Source organism: Melospiza melodia, chromosome 2, assembly GCF_035770615.1.
Source record: "Melospiza melodia melodia isolate bMelMel2 chromosome 2, bMelMel2.pri, whole genome shotgun sequence".
Lineage (NCBI taxonomy): Eukaryota > Metazoa > Chordata > Aves > Passeriformes > Passerellidae > Melospiza > Melospiza melodia.
Window position 1 is genome coordinate 127453446 of NC_086195.1, and position 13564 is coordinate 127467009.

Consider the following 13564-nt stretch of genomic DNA (forward strand, 5'->3'; position numbering starts at 1 on the left):
TCTGTGAGTGCCCAAAAACTGTCAAGGTAAAATAGCTTATTAGCAGTTACCAAACTCTCTGTCCTCTTAGCTAAAATTGACAAATTCAGCACTACTGCAATGTGCTGATCAGCAAAGCCATGCAATACCCAGACATTTTTGATGTGGGAAAAAAAAATCTCAGTATTATTGCTGTATGTAAATGAAAATTGAGGATAATAGCAAAACCACCATTCCCTTAACTACAGGGCAAAAAATTAGCAGTACATCTGAAAGCAACGAAGATGAGCAAAGTCTGGTTCTCTGCTATCCTCCTGTAGTTGATTTCATGTAGAACAGTGTGAAGGACAGCTGAACATAAGCAATGGATCTCCAGAAAGTGTTCAGAGGAGCCAGGCATGCTGGCAACAGCTGCCACAGAAGTGGAAAGACTGGGAGATCATCAGGCACTGGGAATTAATAGTGAGGTCATCAGTACCTCTGACGCATCCTAACATGGTCTCTTCTTACTCACACATCCCTACAACTTGGCTGCATTTGTATCAACTCTTAGACAAACCTTTTTTTATTAGAAGAAGCTGTTACCTCTAGCTCCTGGTACTCCTTGATCTCCTGGTGCACCTTTCAGCCCTGGAAAGCCAGGGAGGCCGACATCCCCTCGGGGCCCTGCTGCTGCTCCAAAAACGTCACCAGGAAGGCCCTTTGGTCCTGGTGCTCCTGGAGCTCCGGATTTTCCTGTAAGGCCTGGGTGTCCCTGCAGTCCAGGTAGCCCATTTGGGCCTCTGTCTCCCCTGGGTCCAGTGAAACCTATAAATAAAACAGGAACTAGGCATCACAGAGTTCACTACAAATGTTGGAGTTCAAATCCTAGATGTACCAACATGATGTTCCCATCATCACAAATGACAAGGTAAAGGCTTCTTGTGCTCTGGAAAACTGGAGCTGGACTGAAAGTTAAGCCCAAGCATTGGTGAAAGATAGCATGGAAAACTGCAGGGGATTGCTCCCTGTGGCCTGGGAGCCATTTGGGAGGCCTAATTTAGCAATCAGAACACTCTGTGGAGCTTACCAGGAAGAAAGAAGTTCATGGTCCTGCCCTATGTGGTGGGATAGAATGTAAGAAAATAAAGATGGTGCAGAAGGTAATCTTGCCCCTGAAGAGTTGCAGCTGTACTAACTACCAAAGATTAGGAACAAGCCTGCCCTTGATAGGCCAGAACTGTGACTAGTAAGGAATAGTGCTATAAAAGAGTGGGTTAGCTGGTCCAGAGGGCCTGGGGTTTTTGGCTGTGAAGTGGTGATGGTTGTGAAGAAGAAGGAGTCAGTGCTGTGAGGAGCTGCACATGAGAAATCACTGAGAAGTCTGAGAGCTTTTGTGTATGATGACTAACAGCCCTATACTGCACAGAGCTGTGTTGTATGATGTGTCCCTTGATACACCAGGACATGTACCAGCTCTTCTTTTGCTTTCTCTGTTGCTACTACAGATGCTGTAGATGAGTCCAGAGAACACTGTCAGGCCATGTGCTGCCTGAGGGCAAAGCACCACCTGGCACTGGATTTGGGAAAGTTTGCAGCACTTCAGAATCTCTGAGGATTTAGGACTTTGAAATCAGATCTCTCAAAAAAATTTCCAGAGAGCTCATAAATTAAGTTGCATCAATGGCTTCTGTAATGGGGTACAGAAAAAACCCCAAACAACTCATTACCCATTTCTCTGACCAAATAAACTTGGTCAACCACAGGGAAGTGGTAGTTTCTGCAGGTAATTCCTGTAATTCTTCATGGATTGACTGATGATTTGGGAACATACACAACCACTGCAGCTTGTATGTGCATGCCACTGAATGAATCACGTGTGCAGTGACACACACAGAGGCTCATTTATACTAATGTTAGAAAGAATTAAATGGAAGTACTAATACTATTATTTTCTTCCTTTCTTCATCATCATTATGAGTAAAATGCACTTGGAATCTAAAATATCTTGTCATTGAATTTCTTTATGAGAATTTCATGAATTTTTATAATCACATTTATAATTTTGAACAATAAAGCAGAGTGTAAAAGGTTGACATCTATGAAATTTTTCATGATTATGGAGGTTGCAAGAAATACTTCTGGATTTAAGTAATATTTTTGTCTAATGGCTTATTGATTCAATGTAGAAGGGAAGATAAGTGAAAATGTACCTAGAATCAAGTATTTGTGTTTAAGTAACTTCAGTAAAAAGGTCAAAAGTATATAAAGAATGAGAAACTATTTCAAGATACCTGGAGGACCTGGGAATCCTTCCCGACCTGGATCACCTCGTGTACCATTTAGCCCAGGAAAACCCATTGGACCTGGATCACCTGGGAATCCTCTTGCACCTTTTGCACCTAAATTATATAAAAAGAAAGTACAAAAGTGTTATCTGAACAAACAAAACAGAAATGTGCATATAATGTAAAATAGGTACCAGTAAGTATCATCATGATGTGTTTCTGAATGCAAAACTGAAATCTTTAAAAAATAATTAATGGGGCTATAGAGTAGCTCTTTATAAGTATTCAAGATTCCAAAACATGGACCAAAAATCTAGGTTAAATGCTTTTACAAACATGGATTAACCTGACTTAAAGACTAATGATATGGAGACTCCTAGGGTAAAGATAATTGGTTTCACAGACTTTTGGAGCTTTTCAATATTTTGTAAATTAAGGCTTTTAGATTAAGGTCAAAAGGCAATGTCAAAAAAGAGTGTTCACAGAAATGGGCACAGATGAGATGCTGTAGGAGGAAAAAAATTTTCCTTTCCCTGCTAAACTGATCACAGAACAAGAGCAGACTGGCTTAGATAACCAAGAAGCAGAAATGTAAGGCTAAAGGTTAGATCTAATAATCCTTCAAATTGAATACAAATTAACTAGCCTACTTACTATATTTGTAACATTACAGGTCTAGAGATTTCCTAGTAAAAGAAAGGATGTGCCCTGGAAAAAAAAAAAAAGGTGTGCCAGTTCTTAAGGCACTGACCTCTTGTTCATACTGATTTTTCTCCTAACAGCTAAAATAATACCGCCTTTCCTTGTGATACAGTATTTGACATTTCAGTAAGGGCAAATATTACTGGTTTTTTTAACATGTCAAAACCTGCAAGCATTTTGTAGCATTCCTTTGTTATGTTTATAAAATTATATATTTTTTTCCATGCAATAGTTTTATTACAAGAGTCTTGTTAATCCACTGTATTACAAGATCAAGATTTTTGGTAAAGTTCTTTGAAAATAATTCCTAGGAAATGCTTTGTTCCACTATGCTCCCAGCACTTTGAACTTTATAAGGTCCCAGCTCAGGCTTGAAGGTCAACAACATGCTTTAACATTTAAAATGTTGTTGCTTAGCATCACCATGAATTACAACTCATTTATTCATTATAGCAAGTTTCTCTCCATCCCTGACTATGACAAACCAAGGGAAATATCACCTGGATTTTGATACTTTCTTCCACTTCAGTTTTCTGAAATTTTTATTATTTAACCATGATTATTTGTTGTTTTAACTATCATTTGTGAAGGGGAGCAGGAAACATTTTAAATAATGAGAAATAAGGTGCACATAACCAGCCAATGCAGTGTGCATAATATTTCACTGTGCTGTACAGGACAATTTTTTCTCTCCCTTATATGAAAAGTAACTTCTCAGAAAGAAATCAAAAGGAAAATCTTAGGCTTTCAGGTCTCAATGAAAAACTCCCATGTGCCTCTTACCCAAATGGCACACTGGTCTTGTTTCCCATCTGCAATAACTGGCTTTCATTAATTCTGTTCAATATTGCACTAATTAAAAAGCCATGTGAGAGAAAGAAGGTGCAGAGGAAGAAAATATCCACTGCTTACCACATATTTCAGTAAGTCAATACATAATGTTAGCTGGTGATAACGTGCCAAACAGCAGCATGAAAAAAGTTTTTTATTTTGGAAATGTAATGTTTGGTTTGCAAATATTTTAGTTGTTTGAGACAGAAAACAGCCTAAAAATTTTATTCAACACTAATTGTGTAGACTTTGAGACTCCTGAATAACCAAGATATTTTTGTGTGCTGCCAGGAATCTCAAAGGAACACAAAGACATGAGGGTGGCAGGCTGTAAAGACAACTCCCTGCTTGATACACTGTGTGCTGTGAGCACCTAGGACACTGAGAGACCTGATTGTCCACAGAGGAGCTCCATGCTGGCTGGGCAGAATGTGGGAAAGCCTGTGGATCACCCCATCACTCCAAGCAGACAATGAAAATGGTGTGAAGGAGGAGCTGCTGCTTTTGTGTTGGTTTGGCCAATGTGGGTAGCAATGATGCTCCAGAGAACCCAACTGACACAGCTATGGCAAAAAGAAGCTGTGCAAATGTGTCCTGTTCCTCCCAGGCTTCTGGTTCCAGAACTGCCTCTGGAACTGACTGAAAGGCAGCCACAAACAGAGTTCTGCACTGGGCTCTGCAAGGGGCCCTTCCCAGGTTTTGGAGAGAGAGGATGAAAAACAAGTCTTAAAAAAAACAAGTCTTAAAATTACTAAAGCATGTAAGCTAACAGAGGCAGAGAAGGATCTGTGAAAGAGCTAGCCAAGAGTAGAAAATGTAAAACACATGAAACAGCATCACTTGTGCTACAGCAGTCTTACAGCTGGGAGTTAAATCTGACAAATCTGACTGTACTCACTGAAAGAAAACCTTCAAGTTCATATGAACGAAAATAAATCATATTCAGAAAAAAATTACAAATATTGCAAAGAAAACAAGAAGTTGTGATCCTACCAACAAACTTAGGCACCAGGACTAAGGAAACACAGATAATCTTTCAACTGTGATAAAATTTTTCCTTTTAAGATGCATTAGTCTGTGATAAATCAATTAATAAATCCATCTATACTAATAAACCTTGTGCTGAAAAAAAACGAAAGAGCTTGACCTTAAAATTTATACTCCAGATCTCTAAACTTGGCTAAAGCACAGAAACAGATGCATCAAGAATTTTACATTTACGAAAATCTGAAAGACCCAGCTATGTTTTTTGTCAGTGTCTTTACAGCTCGTGATAAGGATTTATTGAAAAACAGTTTTATTGCTTAGGTGGGGAGTACATAAGTTCATAGGAACTATCAGTGCTGGTCAGACATTCCCCCTTCAAGGTCAGTCATTATGACCACCCTGCCCATGTGTCTCAATTCCATCTCACACAGTCCCTCAGGCTCTGTCCTCACCTCCTCTTCCTCTTGGAAGAAGGTTTGTCACTATTGAGTCAGGAACAGGGGTCATGTGTCATATAGACTCTAGGTCTCTTCGGAAGGCAAATCTGAGTTTATTACAATCCCATTCTTTTATACACCATTCCAATACAGGTGGGCCTGATTGGTCATTTAATCAACACCTCGTCACACCACTGGCTAATTAAGACACCCTCAGGTAAACATCTTATGAGAAAACAACTGTTTCAAAACACCAGCTGCAAGATTGTTTTAATTCTTTAATTCTCTCAGCCTTCTCAAAACTCCCCAGAACAATTCCTGGGAAAGTTTATCTGGCTTCTCTCTCTCTGATGAAACTGTTGCATTCACAGCTCCCCCTTTGTGTTTAAAGGAGGAGGGGTGTTTATCATCCCCTGCAGGGCCCTATGCCAGAAGGAGAACAAACACAGCTCAGAGGTGGGGAACCCCCAGTGGTGGGGAGGCCCAGGATGACCAGGTGGCCCCTCTGGGCTAGGAGGGACCAGCTCTGCAAGGCAGGTGTGTGTGTGAAAACAGACAGATCAGCTGTGTTGTGTCAGCCTGGCCCAGACACTGAGCTGCACCACAGGCTCTGGGACCACACTTGCTGAAGGAACTCACACTTGCTGAGGGAATTCTGTACATAACTTGAAGGGGAACAGTGAGAAGGATCTGCCACAGTCCTCCATCAAATACTTTCATCACCCTGCTCTCAGAGGACAGGATTTGCCTTGTGAGGTGTGCAGTCAGCTCTGAGAGCTCAGTACACTCTCTAGCACCAAACCTGTAGACTCTGTATACTCTTACTTGCATGTGGAGAATAGCAAACAGGCTGTCCTTTCTGCCTTCTGCTTTGTGGCTGACACTCATTAGCAAAGGCAGGCTTAGTTCAGGAATGTGAAGTCACCTGTGCTGTTCACTGCTTAGATCTCTCTGGCAGGGTCAGGTTCATGCTGTGTTCCAAAGTAATTTCTAAAACTTGCTGTCTGCTAAGGCTCAGTTATAACTGATATGGCAAGATATCCTTCAAATGCAGTGTATGTGGGAAACCCAATATGGGCAAAGGCAAAACATTACCTGTGGCTCCTGGCAATCCTGGCCTTCCTTGGGATCCCTTTGGTGGCCTTACACAGCCTGCACCTGCAAACAAAAGAACCAAGTTAGTCACACTATATGTGCTCCTATACTGTCTCTCCATGTCTCTGGGCCTGCAGTCAAGACAGTTGCATTAAAACAGGTGAAGGAAATTAACAAGCAAACTCCTAATTTGAAAATACATTTTATTTTTCATTAAAAAAAAAAAAAAGTTGGCTATGTGTGGCATTTTCAGGGGAGCACTCAAGGTGATCTCCACTCCAAGAGCGGCTCTTCTGCCTGTTTTACAGGGGTTATGGTGGCAGGTCCAGTTGTACCAGCACAGAAAGGGTAGTCCAGACTACTGCATTTTTCAGAATAAGATAAATGCCTTGTTTCCCTATGGGTGGTTTATACCCATGAAGCAATCAAGTTAATTTTGGTAAAAATCTAAGGGTTTTTTCTCATATGTCACATTGGACTGAAAATCTTCACTCAAAGTTCTTCTTCCAAAAAATTGCTAATTTTTTCTTGGGCACCTAATTTCTGGCACTGTTTTTCTAGACTGCACAGTAATCACACAATAAACACTCAAGAGTGATGAAATAAAAAATTTCTGAATAGAGCCAAAAGTGCAAAGCCAAAATTATTTTGGAAAATGTTCAATTTGATTATTTTGTTTAGAGCTACATCAAGTATATGCATAGTTATTTGTGACCTAAAGTTCAAACAATTTACAGCCAAGAGCATCCAAAGCAGTCATCAGAAGAAAGTATCAACCCATAAAAGCAGCATAATACTACAAAGATATTCAAGCCATGTATATGTACAGTACCTGACCATATTGGTTCAGTTGCATCTCCTCTAGGAAAGTCTTCAATGACCTGCCCACAGTCTGTGAACAAAGAATTATAAAACACAGTTATTATCTAAAAGAGCAAAATTGCAACAAGACAAAAATGTTCTCAATTCTAACCAAAATGCCTACAAAACCAGCAGATAATGTATTCTCTTATGTATTATGCACACATACCACACAAATCCACTATCCACACTATCCACACATTGATTAGATCCAGGTCTAAAACCTATCCTGTCCATGTTAGGAGGCTGTCCCATGCACTATGTAAGGCTGACATATGCTTGCTTTAGCTTTAATATTCTGCCAGACTTCTCAAAGTGGAGGAATAAAACTCTGAGCTGGAGCACTTCTGAATTTAGCCCAGGCATTGCTAGCTTGGAAGGGACTTGAAAAGCTGCAGAAATGCTATGAGGAGCTCTGAAGGGTGGAAACATGACTTTCTGTGGTAAATTAAAAGATTAGGTTGGATGGGAAAAATCAGAGAAAACCACCTGTGGGATTTCCAATGGCAGCACATTGCTCCATTGTCTCCAACTGCTTGAAACCTGAAAAATGTTACTTGCTGGCACTAACACATTAATTCATGTTATTTCAAAACCTGACATGAAACTGCTGGACTTCTGAAATATCTCCTTTTTCAAGCTTTCTGGACAACACCAGCATTTCCTTTTACCCCACATAACCCCCACCAAACTGTTCCTTTTCAACAGTGTGCTGGATAAATGCTGCACAGAACTCAGAGCTGATCTCCCATGGCTCTGATGTAGGACAGAGTTGTGTCTCTTACCTAGTTGGCCAGGCTCCCCTGGCAGACCAGGCAGACCTGGAGATCCTGGGCTTCCAGCTTGTCCTTGGTCACCTGGAGGACCCCGGAAGCCTTTTGGACCAGGAAATCCTTCACCTGGTGGGCCTGCTTCTCCTGGAAAGCCCTTTGGGCCTAATTCACCTGGATAACCAGGATCACCAGGGAAACCTCTGAGAGAATCACCCTGTGGGAAGTGAACAGAGGTGGTCACTCCTGACTCTGCTGAGAAACAACTCAAACAGCTGAACTGCTCTCATGAACAACATCTTATAGGCAGTAATTTCTCAAGTGTTGTATCCCAGCTCTTTTAATCAACACTGAAAGTAAAGTATTTTTGAAATAACCTGACTTTAATGTAGACCACATGGCAGTAAGGGCATTAGAGAAGTGCTTCTTGAGGGAACATTCCCCTAAAAATGTTGGCCCATGAAAAGCACTTGGGCAATACAAATCAGTGTTGTGGAGGGGCTCCTGGTCCTTCCTGAAAAGCTCTAAGTTGATTTGGGGAGACAAAAAGCATTGTTAGAGATGTTCCATTGTGGCATTTACTTTTGAGAAAAGCTGACATAAAAATGCACCCAAAGGATTTTTTCTCTGTCTGCACTTCCAGTGACATTTCTACACTACTGAATCAACATTTTACAAACATCATTAGAGAATGCTTTTCTATCTTCAGAAGCAATATAAAGTATCATCTTCACTGGTAGGAAAAGTACTGTGGTCTAGAGAGCCTAGTATAGCTCTTGCCCATCTTCAAATATGATCTATGAGTGTCCCAGTAGTTCAAAACATCATTTATGATGGCCACAGGAATTCTTCTTGCAAGGTATTTAATTTTGCCTATAGAAGAAAGTTAAAAAATGAACAAGACTACATGTGTAATTTCTAGACAGCTACAGTTAGTTAGGTGAATTGCTATCAAGCAGAACGATGACATAATGTACATTTTAAGAACATAAAATTGTAGTAATTTTGCTTTTCTTCAACATAGCTGCACCAAAGTTATAAAAATTCAGTCACAAAGAATCTCAGACTATACTGAAGGAGTTACTAATGAACCATACACTACCACTTGTTGTTTAAGTAAAAGGGAAATAAAAGTGAAAGATTTTTCTAAAAATCCTTGAGAGTAAACCTGATGCTTAATTTATCAAGAACCAGCAAACCCAGTCTAGTTCTGCGTCATTATCTGTGAGAGAAGGACAGGCTGGTGATCACAACTCCTCAGAATTAAGTGCATGAGTAGCTGGGTCTGGTGTGTTTGCTGTATTTGCTGCTTACCGGAAGGCCAGGCTGTCCTGGTAAACCATCCAGTCCATCTCTGCCTGGGAAACCATCCTCACCTCTGATTCCAGGCAGCCCAGGGTCTCCTCGGATCCCTTTGGTGCCTAAAGAAGACATTCCATTGTGAGACCAATCTTTCATTAATACTACAAATAATAGGAAAAATACAGGTGATAAGAATTTTCACTCTACCTTTTGTAGTTACGTGTAAAGAGTCTCCCTTTTCTCCTTTCCGTCCAGGAAATCCAGCTGGACCCGAATATCCCTGGTGTTACATACATTAAAAAAAACCCAAAACAAATGAGAACTGCTTAAGAAGTAAGTATCAAGATTTGCATTTCTACTGTACTGCTTAAACAAAAAAAAAAAAAGCCTCCTTAAATTTTACTTCTTTCCTGTTACTTGTTACTTTCCACGAATGATTTCCTCTTCAGTATTCCCATTCTTCTGCAGAACCTTTATTAATATGTTCTATCTAGGACCAGGGTCTCTATGGCATGGTGGAGGAGATTCTGCATGAGGATGGATTGGGACACCTGTGGCTTTCCATGAGCCAGAGTCCTGCAGGACTGCTAGGTGACTGCAGGACTGCTGTGGAGTTCTGCAGGACTGCTGCTGCAGAACTGCACTGGAGAAAACCTGGTGAATTACTCAGTGTTTGCCACTAAAGAAAATGCCCCAAGCAACTCTTTATCACCTTGGGAAAAACCTTAGGGTTCTACTGATGTGCAATTCCTCCTGTGCACCACTCCCAAGGAGAACAACCTAACAGCTAGCAGCGGATTGTGATTCAAGCACTGTTCTGGGGCTGAAAAGCAGCATCACCTTCATTTACCAGACAAGAATTTGGGCATAGAGGGATTAAGGGATCAAATCACTTAATCAAATCACAGATTGGTGGTAAGGCTTTGGTTAGAAGGGAGGGCTGGAGGTCTCTGGCCCAGCCCAGCACCTGGACACAGAGCAGGTTGCCCAGGGCCTTGCCTAGCCATGCACTGAAAATCTCCAAGGAGGGAAACCTTCTCTCTTGCAAAGACAAACTGTGGGGAAGCTAAAGACCAGTGTCTGGCATTCTTGACTCCTTGGCACAATGCTGGAACCTCCTCCTGAACAGCTCATCTGAAAGTGAAATTTCCAGCTGCTGGCCAAGAGCCTGGCAATCACAAAACTAAACCCACATCCATGGCAGGTACCAAGGCCCAAAGGTTACAGACCCATTTACTAGTGATTGTTTTATGCCATTTAGCTTTAGTTCTGAATAATTACACTCATGCTCACTAAAACATAAGCCGTGCATGTCAGGATTGCCTCAGCCACCTCTTACTGAATTCCAGGGCAGACACTGAATGAAAGGGATGTACCTGATAAATTTATTTTTTGTTTAAAATATCCCTGTGCCAGATATTATTTAAAAGTGTGCCTTTGGCACCACTGTATTTTATTGACATTTTGGGTGAAAAGCATGTGTAAAAACTGTATCTCAGCTGCAGGTCACCACAGCAGTGCAAGTTTGCACTTCTGTTAGTCAAAAGAGTGAGATTAATTTTGATTATAAGCATTCTGCTTTACCTGGGACATACTTGAAAACTGCATTTTAATGTGACTGAAGCCAATCTGTACTCTACGGTAAAGTCGTTTCTTTTGGACATTGATTTTTTTCAGGCCAAAATAAAACCTCAAGAACTTAACATAATGCTGAATTACTGCATTAACACTGCACTAATAGCATGATCTTCACATTGCTATTTTTTTTCTCAAGATTTAGTTGTTATGTATAATACAATTCAGCATAGAGGTATTTTCAAAATATTTTACAGCTGTTCTAATTTCTCTTTGTCTACAGGGAAAAAAAATCCTTTTGCTTAGGATAAAACTTCATTTTCATTAGAATGACATACATGTCATCAAGATTAATTATATTTATCATCCACACATGTAGCTTTTTGAACATGCTTAAAAAATTATGGAGTGATTTTTGCCCCAATATATGGACAAGAATATAAAAGCTACATGGTTTCACTTTTTGAATTTGCTGTGCTATGTGTGTACATGTTTATACTTCCCTCTGTTCTACAGTAACTTGAATTCTGGGATGAAGAACCTCAAAAGCAAAAAAGCTTTGTAGAAATTACAAAGTTTTAACCAAAGTATCAATATTATATTTTTGGAAATATTTCTGTCAAATTTTTTGTGACTTCTAGAAAGTCATAAAAGTATTTAAGTATTTTGAATTTTCGCAAAAAATCTACCCTTTCTGTTTTTTTTTAATAGATCCAAAATAATGTAAATGTTTAATGTATTATTTTTTAATTCTAAAAAATTCCAAACTTTAGATAGTTGTGAGTGAGCTTGGCTTTTTTACTGTCCAGAAGAGCCTAAAGTACTAACTGAAACCAGTCAGATTTGCTCTGACATCTTTGGACTTCACAATGGTATGTAGTGTTAGGAAAAGAGGAATGGTTTTATACTGGTAGACAGCAGGTTTAGATTAGATATTAGGAAGAAGTTCTTTACTGTAAGGGTGGTGAGGCCCTGAAGCAGGTACATAGACCCAGAAGAGTTGTGGATATCCCACCCCTGGAAATGTTCTAGGCCAAGAACACCGGGATGGGGTTCTGAACAACCTGGTCTAGTGGAGGAAGTTCCATCCTATGGCAGGGGTTTGGAACTGGGTGATCTTTAAGGTCCTTTCCAACCAAAAGCATTCTGCAATCCTTTGATACATAAAATCAGCTTCTGGGTCAGCATTACAAAGGACTTATTCTAAAATCCTGAGAGATGTGGCTGATTGAAGCCAGTTCTGCCTGTGAGGAGCCACGATGCAGTGAGCACACCACACAGTACAGCGCCTCTATGATTCACCTATAAACAAGCTGTTATTGAGCCCTTTCCTCAGTGCTATTGAACAGTGTTTTTTAGAAAGACTATATTGTGAACAAGAACCTTACATTTTATCAGTTTAACATGTGCATCCTTTAAGCAACAACCTTAGGTTACTACTAGAGTTGTTTTCCTTCCCTGGTCAGATCACACTCAATACAGCAGCTTGAAAGAGTTCTGCTTTCTTCAGGTGGGAGGTGGATTTTGGTTTATGGGGAAATCTTTTACTCTTCTCAAAATTTGCACTTCCATTCTAGCAATTTTTTGCCTTCTGTAGAAGGAAGGGAGGGAGGGAGGGAAGTGGCGGAAGTGGCGGAAGTGGCGGAAGGAAGGAAGGAAGGAAGGAAGGAAGGAAGGAAGGAAGGAAGGAAGGAAGGAAGGAAGGAAGGAAGGAAGGAAGGAAGGAAGGAAGGAAGGAAGGAAGGAAGGAAGGAAGGAAGGAAGGAAGGAAGGAAGGAAGGAAGGAAGGAAGGAAGGAAGGAAGGAAGGAAGGAAGGAAGGAAGGAAGGAAGGAAGGAAGGAAGGAAGGAAGGGAAAATAATACTTTTCATAATTTTCCCATGGAGAATAGCTTGAGGTTTTGGATTTTTTTCATCTAAAATTGGCATATAAAAGTAAGCAATAAGAAAACCCCAACGATCTCACTTTTGCTCCAGGGAAGCCAGGAAGACCATGTGGTCCTTGATCACCAGGTTCTCCTTTGCTTCCAGGCTGGCCAGGGGTTCCTGGAAAGCCAGGAGGGCCACGGGGGCCAGTAGAGCCCCTTCTGAGTTCCTCACCCAAAAGGCATGTAGTGCAATCCCCTTCTTCACCTAAGGAAAAATTTGGAATGAGAAGAAAGAAAGTTCTATCAACAACAAACAGATGTGCAGCTGTATCCTTCTTATATATAGACTTGAGAATATTTGAGCAGTTTCTCAAATACTTGAGAAAATGACTCCTTTTTTTTTTTTTCTGACAAGAATATAACATTTCTTTGTCATGTTAGCCCCAGATCAAATTCATCAGTCCTCATGCATGTCACAGTTCAATGAACCCAGACTGAACACACTGGGGCTTTAGATAATGCATAACAGCAGATCATCCATTGAGTTATCTGTTATAACCTACCTTTAGGTCCTTTTTGTCCTCTTGGCCCAGGGAAACCTTGCACACCATATCTGCCTGGTGTTCCCTCTCGTCCTTTTAATCCAAAGAGAGGACCTAGAAGTTTAATTTAATAAAAATATAAATTCATCTACTGTGGATTTACTCTTTTTCTCTTTCATTCCTATTTCTTTGAGCTGCAACACATTTTCCCCTGTTTCTCCTAATGTCACTTCCTGTCTAACCCAGCCTGCTATGATGTACTCCCTTCTCTCTTTCTCTCTCCATCTTTTGACAGCTTCTCACACTCATTCTCAGCAACTTCCATCTGTTGTGGCAGACAATCCTCACC

General features: G+C 40.5%; 1 protein-coding gene across 1 annotated transcript in view; it reads right to left on the reverse strand.

Moving 5' to 3' along the window:
• Window positions 1–13564, reverse strand: part of COL4A2 (collagen type IV alpha 2 chain) — a 143721-nt gene that overhangs the window by 22236 nt on the left and 107921 nt on the right. The window contains exons 21-29 of the mRNA XM_063149975.1: window positions 13237–13329; window positions 12772–12938; window positions 9439–9511; window positions 9244–9350; window positions 7945–8146; window positions 7131–7190; window positions 6299–6361; window positions 2253–2360; window positions 565–786 (exon numbers count right to left, since the gene is read on the reverse strand). Of these exons, the coding sequence (XP_063006045.1) occupies window positions 565–786; window positions 2253–2360; window positions 6299–6361; window positions 7131–7190; window positions 7945–8146; window positions 9244–9350; window positions 9439–9511; window positions 12772–12938; window positions 13237–13329 (1095 nt within the window). The remainder of the gene's footprint in view (window positions 1–564; window positions 787–2252; window positions 2361–6298; window positions 6362–7130; window positions 7191–7944; window positions 8147–9243; window positions 9351–9438; window positions 9512–12771; window positions 12939–13236; window positions 13330–13564) is intronic.